Source organism: Eleutherodactylus coqui, chromosome 12 (assembly GCF_035609145.1).
Source record: "Eleutherodactylus coqui strain aEleCoq1 chromosome 12, aEleCoq1.hap1, whole genome shotgun sequence".
NCBI classification, from domain to species: domain Eukaryota; kingdom Metazoa; phylum Chordata; class Amphibia; order Anura; family Eleutherodactylidae; genus Eleutherodactylus; species Eleutherodactylus coqui.
Genome location: NC_089848.1, coordinates 81,547,974 through 81,562,281, shown reverse-complemented (window position 1 = coordinate 81,562,281; position 14,308 = coordinate 81,547,974). Strand labels below are relative to the sequence as shown.

The following is a 14,308-nucleotide window of genomic DNA, read 5'->3' as shown; positions in this document are numbered from 1 at the left end:
GATCAGGTGTCACCCGAGTATAAAAATCGGCCCCTCCCGCGGCTCGCCTCAGATGCGTTGTGACATAGCTGAGGGACAGTGCTGTTGGTGCCGGAGCTGCTATAGGGAGAGTGTTAGGAGTTAGTGTAGGCTTCAAGAACCCCAACGGTCCTTCTTAGGGCAACATCTAACCATGTGCAGTACTGTGGAGGCTGCTTTTTGCAGTGTTGCACATTTTTTTTTTTTTGGTATATCGGCCGTGCAGAGCATTGCGCCCTGCAGTAATACTCCAGGGACAGAATTGTGTAGGCAGGGCCAGAAGACATATATTATTGACTGAATATACGCAGTGGTCCTTTTCAAAAAAATATTGGGCAAAAAATCTATTTGGCCTGCCTGTCACTGTGCTCAGTGTTCTGGGTCCGTGTGTGCTGGGTGTAGTAGTTCTACAAATAAATACGCAGCCAGCTAAGTGTTACAGCAGGCGTGCGCCAAATTATTTCCTGGCGTTCCGTAAACGAAGTCAGCCTCCAACCACAGGCCAATAAGCGGCACATTTAATTACAGCGTTCTGTTTCTGCACTACTGCTAATACACCATGCTGAGGGGTAGGGGTAGGCCTATAGGACGTGGACGCAAGCGAGGACGCGGAGGCCCAAGTCAGGGTGTGGGCACAGGCCGAGCCAGTGCGGTGGCCAGGGGTAGAGGCAGGGCCAGACCTAATAATCCACCAACTGGTTCCCAAAGCACCCCCTCGTGCCATGCCACCCTGCAGAGGTCAAGGTGCTCTACGGTGTGGCAGTTTTTCACAGAGACGCCTGACGACCGACGAACAGTGGTGTGCAACCTTTGTCGCGCCAAGATCAGCTGGGGAGGCACCACCACCAGCATGCGCAGGCATATGATGGCCAAGCACCCCACAAGGTGGGACGATGCCCGTTCACCACCTCCGGTTTGCACCACTGCCTCTCCCCCTGTGCCCCAACCTGCCACTGAGATCCAACCCCCCTCTGAGGACACAGGCACTACCGTCTCCTGGCCTGCACCCACACCCTCACCTCCGCTGTCCTCGGCCCCATCCAGCAATGTCTCTCAGCGTAGCGTCCAGACGTCGCTAGCGCCACTGTTTGAGCGCAAGCGCAAGTACGACGCCACGCACCCGCACGCTCAAGCGTTAAACGTGCACATTGCAAAATTGATCAGCCTAGAGATGCTGCCTTATAGGAAACAGAAGCTTTCAAAAGCATGATGGCGGCGGCGGCCCCGCGCTACTCGGTTCCCAGTCGGCACTACTTTTCCCGATGTGCCGTCCCAGGCCTGCACGACCACGTCTCCCGCAACATTGTACGCGCACTCACCAACGCGGTTACTGCCAAGGTCCACTTAACAACAGACACGTGGACAAGCACAGGCGGGCAGGGCCACTATATCTCCCTGACGGCACATTGGGTGAATTTAGTGGAGGCTGGGACAGAGTCAGAGCCTGGGACCGCTCACGTCCTACCCACCCCCAGAATTGCGTGCCCCAGCTCGGTGCTGGTATCTGCGGCGGTGTATGCTTCCTCCACTAAACTACCCTCCTCCTCCTCCTACGCAACCTCTGTCTCGCAATCAAGATGTGTCAGCAGCAGCACGTCGCCAGCAGTCGGTGTCACGCGGCGTGGCAGCACAGCGGTGGGCAAGCGTCAGCAGGCCGTGCTGAAACTACTCAGCTTAGGAGAGAAGAGCCACACAGCCCACGAACTGCTGCAGGGTCTGACAGAGCAGACGGACCGCTGGCTTGCGCCGCTGAGCCTCCAACCGGGCATGGCAGTGTAGGACAACGGCCGTAACCTGGTGGCGGCTCTGCAGCTCGGCAGCCTCACGCACGTGCCATGCCTGGCCCATGTCTTTAATTTGGTGGTTCAGCGCTTTCTGAAAAGCTACCCACACTTGTCAGACCTGCTCGTAAAGGTGCACCAGCTCTGCGCACATTTCCGCAAATCCCATACGCACGCTGCCACCCTGCGGACCCTGCAACATTGGTTTAATCTGCCAGTGCACCGACTGCTGTGCGACGTGCCCACACAGTGGAACTCTACGCTCCACATGTTGGCCAGACTCTATGAGCAGCGTAGAGCTATAATTACAATCAATTATTTACAGAAGAGTGGGCCTGGTTGGCAGCCATCTGCCAGGTCCTTGGAAACTTTGAGGTGTCTACCCAGATGGTGAGCGGGGATACTGCAATCATTAGCATCACCATTCCTCTGCTATGCCTCTTAAGAAGTTCGCTGCAAAGCATAAAGGCAGACGCTTTGGAATCAGAAACGGAGGCGGGGGAAGACAGTATGTCGCTGGATAGTCAGAGCAACCTCATGTCTATATCTCAGCGCGTTGAGGAGGAGGGGGAGGAGCATGAGGAGGAGGGGGAAGAGACAGCTTGGCCCACTGCTGAGGGGACAGATGCTGCTTGCCTGTCATCCTTTCAGCGTGTATGGCCAGAGGAGGAGGAGGAGGAGGGGGAGGAGCATGAGGAGGAGGGGGAAGAGACAGCTTGGTCCACTGCTGAGGGTACCCATGCAGCTTGCCTGTCATCCTTTCAGCGTGTATGGCCAGAGGAGGAGGAGGAGGAGGAGGATCCTGAAAGTGATCTTCCTAGTGAGGGCAGCCATGTGTTGCGTACAGGTACCCTGGCACACATGGCTGACTTCATGTTAGGATGCCTTTCTCGTGACCCTCGCGTTACACGCATTCTGGCCGCTACGGATAACTGGGTGTACACACTGCTCGACCCACGCTATAAGGAGAGCCTTTCCACTCTCATTCCCGAAGAGGAAAGGGGTTCGAGAATGATGCTATACCACAGGGCGCTGGTGGACAAACTGATGGTAAACTTCCCATCCGACAGCGCTAGTGGCCGAAGGCGCATTTCCGCAGCCCAGGTAGCAGGGGAGGCGCAGAGATCAGGCAGCATGTACAGCGCAGGCAGGGGAACACTCTCTAAGGCCTTTGACAGCTTTATGGCTCCCCAGCAAGACTGTGTCACCGGTCCCCAGTCAAGGCTGAGTTGGCGGGAGCACTGTAAAAGGATGGTGAGGGAGTACGTAGCCGATCGCACGACCGTCCTCGGTGACGCCTCTGCCCCCTACAACTACTGGGTCTTGAAGCTGGACACGTGGCCTGAACTCGCGCTGTATGCCCTGGAGGTGCTTGCTTGTCCTGCGGCTAGCGTCTTGTCAGAGAGGGTGTTTAGTGTGGCTGGGGGAATCATCACGGATAAGCGTACACACCTGTCAACCGACAGTGCCGACAGGCTTACACTCATCAAGATGAACAAAGCCTGGATTTCCCCAGACTTCTCTTCTCCACCAGCGGACAGCAGCGATACATAAACAATACGTAGGCTGCAACCGCGGATGGAAGCATCGTTCTCTATCACCATCCAAAACGGGGACCTTTTTGCTTCATCAATCTGTGTATAATATTCCTCCTCCTCCTCCTGCTCCTCCTCCTGAAACCTCACATAATCACGCCAAACGGGCAATTTTTCTTAGGCCCACAAGGCTCACTCATATAATTTTTCTAAACAATTTTTATACGTTTCAATGCTCATTAAAGCGTTGAAACTTTCACCTCAACCAATTTTTATTTTAACTGGGCTGCCTCCTGGCCTAGTTACCAATTAAGCCACATAAACCAAAGCGATTAATGGGTTTCACCTGCCCTCTCGGTTGGGCATGGGCAATTTTTCTCAGGTACATTAGTACTGTTGGTACACCAATTTTTGTGGGCCCTCGCCTACAGTGTAATCCAATTAATTTTTTGCCCACCTGCATTACAGCTGACGTAACATCAGCTGTGATGGGCAATGCAATGGGATATTTTTATGTACCGCCGGTGGCTTCCTGGCACCCACCCATGCTGTGGGTCCACAGGGAGTTGTAAATGCATCTGTTTCCACTTCTAAAGAACCCCAGTCTGACTGGGGCATGCAGTGTTGGCCGGAGCCCACCTGCATTAAACATGACATTATTACCTCAGCTGTGATGGGCAATGCAATAGGATATTTTTATGTACCGCCGGTGGGTTCCAGGGAGCCACCCATGCTGTGGGTCCACAGGGAGTTGTAAATGCATTTGTTTCCACTTCTAAAGAACCCCAGTCTGACTGGGGCATGCAGTGTGGGCCGTAGCCCACCTGCATTAAACATGACATTATTAGTATTACCTCAGCTGTGATGGGCAATGCAATGGGATATTTTTATGTACCGCCGGTGGGTTCCAGGGAGCCACCCATGCTGTGGGTCCACAGGGAGTTGTAAATGCATCTGTTTCCACTTCTAAAGAACCCCAGTCTGACTGGGGCATGCAGTATGGGCCGAAGCCCACCTGCATTAAACATGACATTACCTCAGCTGTGATGGGCAATGCAATGGGATATATTTATGTACCGCCGGTGGCTTCCTGGCACCCACCCATGCTGTGGGTCCACAGGGAGTTGTAACTACATGTGTCCACTTCTAAAGAACCCCAGTCTGACTGGGGCATGCAGTGTGGGCCGAAGCCCATCTGCATTAAACATGACATTATTACCTCAGCTGTGATGGGCAATGCAATGGGATATTTTTATGTACCGCCGGTGGGTTCCAGGGAGCCACCCATGCTGTGGGTCCACAGGGAGTTGTAAATGCATCTGTGTCCACTTCTAAAGAACCCCAGTCTGACTGGGGCATGCAGTGTGGGCCGAAGCCCACCTGCATTAAACATGACATTATTACCTCAGCTGTGATGGGCAATGCAATGGGATATTTTTATGTACCGCCGGTGGGTTCCAGGGAGCCACCCATGCTGTGGGTCCACACGGAGTTGTAAATGCATCTGTGTCCACTTCTAAAGAACCCCAGTCTGACTGGGGCATGCAGTGTGGGCCGAAGCCCACCTGCATTAAACATGACATTACTACCTCAGCTGTGATGGGCAATGCAATGGGATACATTTTTGTACAGCAGGTGGGTTCCAGGAAGCCACCCATGCTGTGGGTGCACACGGAATTCCCATTGCGGAGTTGGGGATTCCCAGTTGTACCTGCCTGTGACTATTTATAAAAAAACGCGGTCTGACTGGGGCATGCAGACACCTTGACAGAATGAATAGGTTCCCCATTGCCATGCCCACGTGTGCAGCTCCAGATGGTCTTGGCACAGGATTGGATTTCTCATTGCTTCTGTACAGCATTGTGGGCTATCGTCCCGCCCCTTTTAAAGAGGGTCGCTGCCTACCTGTGCCAACCCTCTGCAGTGTGTGCCTGCGGTTCCTCTGGCAGACGCACTTATAAATAGACATGAGTGTGGCGTGGCATGAGGGCAGCTGAAGGCTGTGCAGGGACAATTTGGTGTGCGCTGTGGACACTGGGTCGTGCGGGGGGGGGGGGTGGCCAGCATGTAACCCAGGAGAAGTGGCAGCGGAGTGTCATGCAGGCAGTGATTGTGCTTTGTTGGAGGTAGTGTGGTGCTTAGCTAAGGTATGCCATGCTAATGAGGGCTTTTCAGAAGTAAAAGTTGTTGGGGGGGGGGGGGCCCACTCTTGCCGCTATTGTGGCTTAATAGTGGGACCTGGGAACTTGAGATGCAGCCCAACATGTAGCCCCTCGCCTGCCCTATCCGTTGCTGTGTCGTTCCCATCACTTTCTTGAATTGCCCCGATTTTCACAAATGAAAACCTTAGCGAGCATCGGCGATATACAAAAATGCTCGGGTCGCCCATTGACTTCAATGGGGTTCGTTACTCGAAACGAACCCTCGAGCATCGCAAAAAGTTCGTCTCGAGTAACGAGCACCCGAGCATTTTGGTGCTCGCTCATCTCTAATATCTATCTATCTATCTATCTATCTATCTATCTATCTATCTATCTATCCATCTCATATCTATCTATCTATCTCATATCTATCTATCTATCTATCTCATATCTATCTATCTCATATCTATCTATCTCATATCTATCTATCTCATATCTATCTAGCTAATATCTTATCTAGCTAATATCCATCTCCTATTTCCGTATATATGTTTATTCATGAATATATTTAATCTTTGTATGTAATTTTGTCATCCCAGCTCACTCCACCGCAGTTTATATAATGTTTTGTCATGTTGGCATTTAACTCCACCATACAGCAAGTTTGCATCACAATATCAATTTCATTTTACTCCATTTCTTTTTTAAAAGCATCCTGTGTTTTCTTTTTTTTTAAGAAATTGTTGGAAAATAACTCCTTAAACCAGACCCACACATCCCATGCAACTCAAAATTTATTCCACATACGTCTCAAAACAATTGGTTTCCCCTTTATAGCTTGCTCTGCATTCATATGACACTTCATAAACTTCTTCAAACTCCATCTTGAAAACCACTATCCTTATACCTGGTAAGCGCTGGAACACCTAAGAAATCGATGGTGGAGATCAGACTAGTTTATGAAGTGCAAGATTTCTGGAGCGGATCTGTGTAGTGGAAACCAAGAGCAGACTATAGCAGAGGCTCAGCGAGCATAAACATGCCATAAATAGGGGGATAGAAATGGGTCAAAGCAAGCCAAACACTGCAGAAAAAAACACACACAAGACTAAATGTGCCTTGTAAGGGGGGTATTTGATCTCAGGAAGGGAGAAAAACAATGATGATGAAATCACAAGCAACAGACTGATGAAAAGTAGGAATATAATGTACAAGATTGGAACAATGAACCTACTGTAAATAAAAAAAAAACACACAAAATCTTTGTAAAAGTTTAAAAAAAACAATCTTTTGGGAATCTTTTCACTTGCATAAAAAAGTTTGATTTCTTACCTCAAATATTTTGTTTAGATTAGGAATATCTGTCGTTAGATAACCGTATTTTTGAAGCAATAGGAAAATAGAACATCGGACAGTTTCCAAGATGGCAGCTTTAGGTCTATAAAGACAGAAATGATAAAATGTTTTTGTTGCTCTGTTCTTATTATTTTTTAAATATTTTTATTAAGACCCTAAAACCATTTTTTCATCACTTTAAAAAAAAAAAACACTAACTTGTTTTTCAGTTTACATAACTGTAAGCGTGGGCTCACACATGCCGGAATCCCGGAAGAAATCCCGCGATTTGGCCGCAGCGAAAAACCACGAGATTTCCGCTGGGAAAAGTGTTGCTTTAAATCCCGTGGCACTTAGCCACAAGTTTTGAAGCAGCCTGGCCGCACGCTCTTCCGTTGCGCCCGGTGCTTCCATAGAGGAGAGCGCGGCCGCAGCGGAAAAAGAAAAAAAATGAACATGCTGCGGCCAGCGAATCCACGCCGCAGCGCCGGCTTCTGAGAAATCTCGTTCACATGGCTGGCTAACCCCAGGAGTAGAGGCCGCAGGCGGATTTGCCACGGCGAAATTCCGGACGGAATTTCCGCGGCAAATCCGCCCAGTGGGAACCCAGCCTAAGAGCTCACACCCAGTGTCGATCCGACTTCCCTGCGATGTGAGAGTAAGTGAAAACATATGATAATGAAACCAATGATTTTCAATGGTTTCATTCTCATTTGCGATGTTGTCAATGAAATCTCGCATCGCAAAAAAGAATGGGCGATATTGCCCATTGTTGTCAATGTGGCCAGCGGCAGCAGCGCTTGCCCCACTGAAAACAGGGAGAACACTGCGCTCCACTGACACTGCTGTGACAGCTGTTGCAGCTATGGCAAGGGATTCCTTCAGCCCCACGGGGACTGCGGGGATGAAGGAATCCTCTGTCACAGCTGTGGCAGAAGCCCGTGATGCTATCCCATTTCTATCAATGGGGCCGGCAATGGGTTTGCAGCAATGATTTTCGGGGAAGGGCTTGAAATATAAGCCCCTGCCTGAAAATTATAGTAAGCTGTAAAAAAAAAAGCGTTTAACTCACCTAGAAGAGCCATCTATCTATAGCTGAGCGCTATAGCCAATCAGAGGCAGTGCCCAGATGTCATTTTTCAATGGTAATACTTAGCAAATCATGTAATGTATTTAAAAACTTAAAAAATATCCAAGTGGGATGAAATGGAACAAAAATGCAATTTTTCTGCATTTTTGAGGGAGTTTATTTTATGGTGTACATAACGTGGTAAAAATAAGTTTACTCTGTGGGTCTATACGATTACAGTGATACCAAAAAATTTTTTTGTTGTACTTAAACAAAATTTTGTATTGTACGTAAAAAAAATTAACTTTCTATCATCATCATTTGACACCCGGAACTTTTGTTTTTTTGTGGGCAAGTTGCAATTTCTATTGGTACCATTTTGGGATAATAAGACTTTTCAATAGCTTTTTTTTACATTTTTTCTTTGAGCTGGGGTGACCAAGAAAGAGCAATTCTGACATTGTGTATTTGTCTTTCTGATGGCGCTCACTGTGTGAGAAAAATAGTGAACTATATTTTGGACTTTTATGCTCGAGGCGATACCAGTAAACGTTTAATATTTTTTATTTATTGTAATAATTAAAAAATCTTTATTTAACTTATTCTTAGTTTTTTTTATCCCCTATAGAGGACTTGAACATGTGATCATTGCATTGCTTGTACAATAAACTGCAATACTTCGGTACTTATGCACAGAATTTGCATTTTATTAACCCCTGTCACAGGGGCCCAAGAATCAGCTGATCTGTGGGGATCCAGAGCTGTGGACCCCTGATGATCAACTAGTAGTAAAATAGGAAAAGTCCAAGAGAACCCCTTTAATATGTTGTTTTAACCATTTCCTTTCTGGATGCACAGCATAGAGGGAACAGTGTTTGGCATACACATATGGAGAGTTTTTTTTGGCTATAAGTACCAAATGTACACTTGATACAAAATATGAACTGAGCTAGGGCCTCACAACTTTGGCTGCAACACACATTGCGTGGCCGAAGATAGCGGCGTAGCCCTGATATGGACTTTAATGTGGCCACGTTGTGACTCATAAGGACACAAAAAATCTGACCTCATTGGATTTTTTCCACTTTTGCCTCATGGTCGTGGCAACTTGCGAGTTGCAATGCACCACATTGAGATCATGATATTGCAGGGAGATGCATGCAACTGCTGTCATACACAAACTTCACGGGGACACAGTGCTTGAATGAGGGACCAGGTGAGTATGAAAGATATCTCCCTGGAATGCCCGCTTCATTACCTTTGAGCCCCATAACATAGTTATAGAGCCTTCTTTTGCACTTCATCCACTTTTGGCTCTGACACTGGTGTCAATCTCAGAATTGTAATGGAAAGCACTGCTCCCATTGATTTCAATAGGAATGAAGCCCTGATGGTAGGTTGTCAATAGAATTTGCCTAATAGAATTAAAACTCCTTTAATTTTTCCTGTACATTACTACCTTTACAGGCTCAAGCATCTATTGCACCCATTTCACAATAGTCACATGGTCATTTGTAACTTCCAACCCTTTTTTCTATGGGGAATCCTTTAATGTTCAGATTTTCCAGTATTTGTGCATGACTTCTAATTACTTTATAGCCTGAGTCTCAAGGGGCCACTCCAGCAAAAACACATTTTTTTCAAACCCTACCTCGCTCACCTGATTGCCTGTCACAATCCGGAAGTCTCCTATGTATATTGCAGTCACTTCCATGCAGTGCAGCCTCCTGTCTGATAGTTATTAGACATCATATTGATGCTGAGATTTTTCCCTGTTCACTTCCTTTATACTCTGCTAACGCTTCAATGATACATCACCACAACATCCTATGACCCGCTAGAGCTGGTACCATCTTTGCCTGCCGTGAGGACACTGCAATTATCTTCTGTATTCTATATTCTAAATAAACTACAGATCATAAGTATATAGTTAGGAGGATGAGCTATGATCTCCTCTATTATAACTATGTGACAGGAATTTCTATGTCCCCCTCTAAAGAGCATAGGAATTATGCTAACTGAAAAACTAACTTTTTCTGAGAACATAAAGTCAAATACATCTCAGGTGGTCAGAATGAGATCAGATGACTCAACTGAAGAGAAGCATACCCATTTTTCTAATGTTGTACAACCACTTTAAAGGGGTCTCCCCACTACTTAAAATTACTTCACAGCCACTCTGTATTTTCTGGTTGCTGTTGATGGGGGACATGTGACTGCTGCAGCCAATCAGCTGATCGCTGCAAGTGCTACATTCCATAAGGGGTTGTAGCTGATGGCACAACCCCTTAAAGACTAGGCTTCTCCTTTAGGAACAACTTATAATGGAACTGAGAGTACTGGATTAATAAATGAGGTACTCACTTCTTCTCCAGAAGAAATCCCAGAGATGTTAAGGTCAGGAGAATATAGAGAATCCTTACAAGAAGCACGGTCTGCGTTAACACCTATAAAAATATAATATATATTATTACAAAAAAACCCTTAAAGGGGATTTTCATGTTTTGTTTTAAATTCAGCTGGCCATGACCAAAAGCAATAAAAGAGCCAATACTTACCTCTCCCAGGTCCTTGTATTTCTAGCACCGCAGCTCCGTTCTCTACATTGAGTCTGTGTTGATAGGCCTCTCTTGGCCTGTTTACGGAAAGCTGTGGGTTAATGTACCCAATCACAGACCTCAACGGTCAAACACTGAGGTCCTTGATTGGCTGCAGCAGCCAATAATGTCTTGTAAGCACCCTGACTGTAGCATGTTATCACAGGCCTGCGGTGCTGGACATACAGGGACCTGGGAGAAGGGAGTGTTGGTCCTTTATTATTTGTATCCGCAGGCAGCATGATTGAAAAAATAACTCAGGAAACCCCTTTAACAATCAGAACTAGAGATGGGCGCACGTACTCGCTTAGGGCGATTTTGCAATCGAGCACCGCTTTTTTCGAGTAACTGACTACTCGGGCGATCAGATTCGGGGGGCGGCGTGGTGGAACGGGGGGGGTGGCAGTGGGGAACAGGGGGGAGATCTCTCTCTCCCCCCCTTCCCCCCACTCCCCTCTGCAACCCCCCGCTCACCCCCGGCGCCCAACGAATCTTTTCGCCCGAGTAGTCAGGTACTCGAAAAAAGCGATGCTCGATTGCGAAATCGCCCTAAACGAGTACGTGCGCCCATCTCTAATCAGAACAGTTTGTCTCCAAGGACCTGTCCATTTTAATATTTTGCACATGTGGTTGTAAAGGACCCTGACTTTTTTTGTTTTTTGGGGGGCTACCCTATTACTTTTTTATGTTATTTTCCATAGTATATAAAATAGTGGTTTTTTATATCATTTTCCCAGCAATATATTTTTCTTTTTGTTTGATTAGGTCTAAATTGTCGGCATTTTCATTTAATTCTAATTTCTATATCTGTAATTTTGTTTCTATTTATCTATAATTATGTTTTGTGTAGTGAAATCACACTACAATAATGTGTAAATACGGTTTGGTAGACTGTATAAAATGTAGTTTTGCAGTTGTAATTGATAGGCGTGGCCTATGTGTACAGTTTAGGTTCACTTTGGTACTGGGTATCTAAGGCTGGGTTCACAGGGGACGGAACTTCCGTGCGGACTTTCCCCCGGCAATCTTAAACCCAAGTCTAAGCCGCAAAGTGGTTGACATTTGCGAAAATCTCGTCCACATGCTGCGGAGAAGCCATTGCGGCCAAGCCGCTCTGAAACTGACATGCCCCGCGGAATTCAAAGCCGCGGCATGTCAATTGTATCGCCTTTTCTGTGGCGGCCTCTCCCCTGTGGAGAGAGATTGCCACAGCGGAATACAGGCGATGAAGCCAATTCAAAACCCGCGCCGAAATGGTTTTCAACAACCCCAAACATACAGCCAATGTCATTAAGAACTATCTTCAGTATAAAGAAGAACCAGGAGTCCTGGAAGTGATCACATGGGCCCGCAGAGCCCCAATCTCATCATCATCGGGTCAGTCTGGGATTATATGAAGAGATAGAAGGATATGAGCAAGCTACATCCACAGAAGATCTGTGCTTCGTTCTCCAAGATATTTGGAACAACCTTCCTGCCGAGTTCCTTCAAAAACTGTGTGCAAGTGTACCTAGAAGAACTGATGCTGAATTGATTTGAAGGCAAAGGGCGGTCACGCAAAATATTGATTTGATTTAGATTTCTCTTTTGGTAATTGACCAAAAAACTTTTAACACTTCTATTTTTGAAAGTATTCTTAGTTTGCAGCAGTTTTTCCATACCTGCCTAAAACTATAGACCCCAAAAGTTAGAACATCCTGGGGTTAATTTCGATCAGGGTGTATATTTACCTTTTTATTGTTATGGAGGTTTCCATTGTATTATTTCATTGGAGTCCCAGTTATATCCCTTAACTGTCGGATTAGTCATAGACAGAGCTGATCTGGGTCTGCCAAAACTGCACATGTCTGCCATACAAATGGCACGAAGCAATCAAGCTATCATTCATTTGATTGCCAATTCCAACAGATGCAGTGGAAATTCTCTTAGGTACAATATTCATCATCTCTGTTATAGAATGGAAACTCTTACAGTGCAGTAAACTGTTGTGGTTTTCTGTTTTTCAGTACATCTTAAAGGGATGTCTACAAGGCTGGAGACCTGAGGTTATTTATTATTTCTATCGCCATCATTATTCTTATCATTTTCTGTGATTTTTATTTTTTTTTACATATTTCTATGTCTTGTATACATTTTCAGGCTTATACACAATATACATAAGACCTTTACTTACAAGTTTAGCTTCAAACATGTGCTGATAGATGGCAAGTTTGAGAAAAAAATGAATGATCGCATATATCTGCAAGGATGTTGACAGTTCTGGGTCATAGGGTTTTTCATCTCCGGTCACCTACAATCAACCAAATGTACAACAATTAAATGAGTGAAATACTGAAATGCATGGACCTATAGTTACTGTTCTGCCCATGAGCAGCTCTGGTTGGCCTCATCCCAGTTCCTCGGGGGTGGAGTAAACCTGCATGGGATGTCTCTTCACAGTCACCACAATAGCAGCAAACGGTGGAGTAACATAACTTCAACCCAACACCTCTTCAGTACAATAATCTAAACTTCTTACCACTTGACTAACAAAACCCAGCATGCTACCAGCTGAGTAAAAAAGTGAAGAATGCCGATCTGCATTGCATACAAGCCACTTGACTATATAACCTTTTTAAAAGCTCCATTGGTTCTTCGAAATTGAAATTGTACAAAAGTATGCTGAATTATATTGAAATACTCTGCTTTATTTGCACTTTGAGTACCCGGTTCATATGGACAAATTGGCCAGAAATGCCAGTTCAGTGACATGATGTGGACAACCTGAAGGAAACCTAGTCACAGTTTCCAGCCAGTTGAGAAAAACAGCCATCAGCTTCGTACCACTTGGGGGTGTTTCAAAAAAGATGGACTCAGTTTGAAATCGCTATATCTCTGAAACCACAAACCGCCCCTTACCGCTTGAAAGAGCTGGGCAAATAGTTTCAAATGATTACCGCAGGATGCCTCTCTCATAACACAAACAGCCCCTATCCTCAGTCCTTTGCAAGATGACGACTCTGCAACACTAAGCATTTTGTGTTCCGTAATTCAACAAGACTGAATCCGTAATTGCAGCACAGCGCGTATTTCGGCAGGGTTTTGCCATTGATCCGCCAATGCCAAAAAGCATTTACCATTGGTGCCGACAATATATGAAGAAATGGGTTGTTTATGTAAGGGGAAATGCACAGGGCAACCACACACTACGGAGGAATTTAAGAGATTATTCTACATAGCCCATGCAAAATACACTTGTCGCGGCGGCTGAGAACTTGTGATTCCTCATAAAACAGTCTGGCATGTACTACGGCGAAGTTTAAGCATTAGACCGTATCGGTTGCAACTGGTACAGCTCTTCGTGCAAGGGTCAAAGGAAAGCATGTAGAATTTAGTGATGTGATGTTACAGAACATGAGCTTCTTACCACCTCAATAAGCACAGAACCCCAAAACATGACGCCACACTCTTAGCCCCCAAGATCCCCAGAAGTTACACCCTGCAAATTTTTCTTACGTCAAAGAACATGTTTTTGTGCCACTATTGGCAACGAATCTGGATGACCTCAAAAACAGAATCACAACAGTGGTGACCTCTGTGGAAGAACTCATTTCGAGAGCCGTTTGAGACAAACTCAACTGTCATCTCGATGTTGTCCATACAACTGGTGGAGGGCACAAAGATCATTTATAAAATGGTTAGTAAATAGAGATGAGCGAGTATATTCGCTAAGCCACATTACTCGAGCGAGTAGTGCCTTAGCCGAGTATCTCCCCGCTCATCTCTAAAGATTCAGGGGCCGGCGCGGGTGACAGATGAGTTGCGGGGGGAGAGAGAGGGAGAGAGAGATTTC

General features: G+C 46.2%; 1 protein-coding gene across 1 annotated transcript in view; it reads right to left on the bottom strand.

Annotated features, from left to right (window-relative positions):
* The window catches only part of AGMO (alkylglycerol monooxygenase), a 200,225-nt gene that overhangs the window by 79,031 nt on the left and 106,886 nt on the right, over positions 1-14,308 (bottom strand). Inside the window, exons 11-13 of the mRNA XM_066585575.1 lie at positions 12,650-12,766; positions 10,244-10,326; positions 6,808-6,913 (exon numbers count right to left, since the gene is read on the bottom strand). Coding sequence (XP_066441672.1) covers positions 6,808-6,913; positions 10,244-10,326; positions 12,650-12,766 — 306 coding nt within the window. The remainder of the gene's footprint in view (positions 1-6,807; positions 6,914-10,243; positions 10,327-12,649; positions 12,767-14,308) is intronic.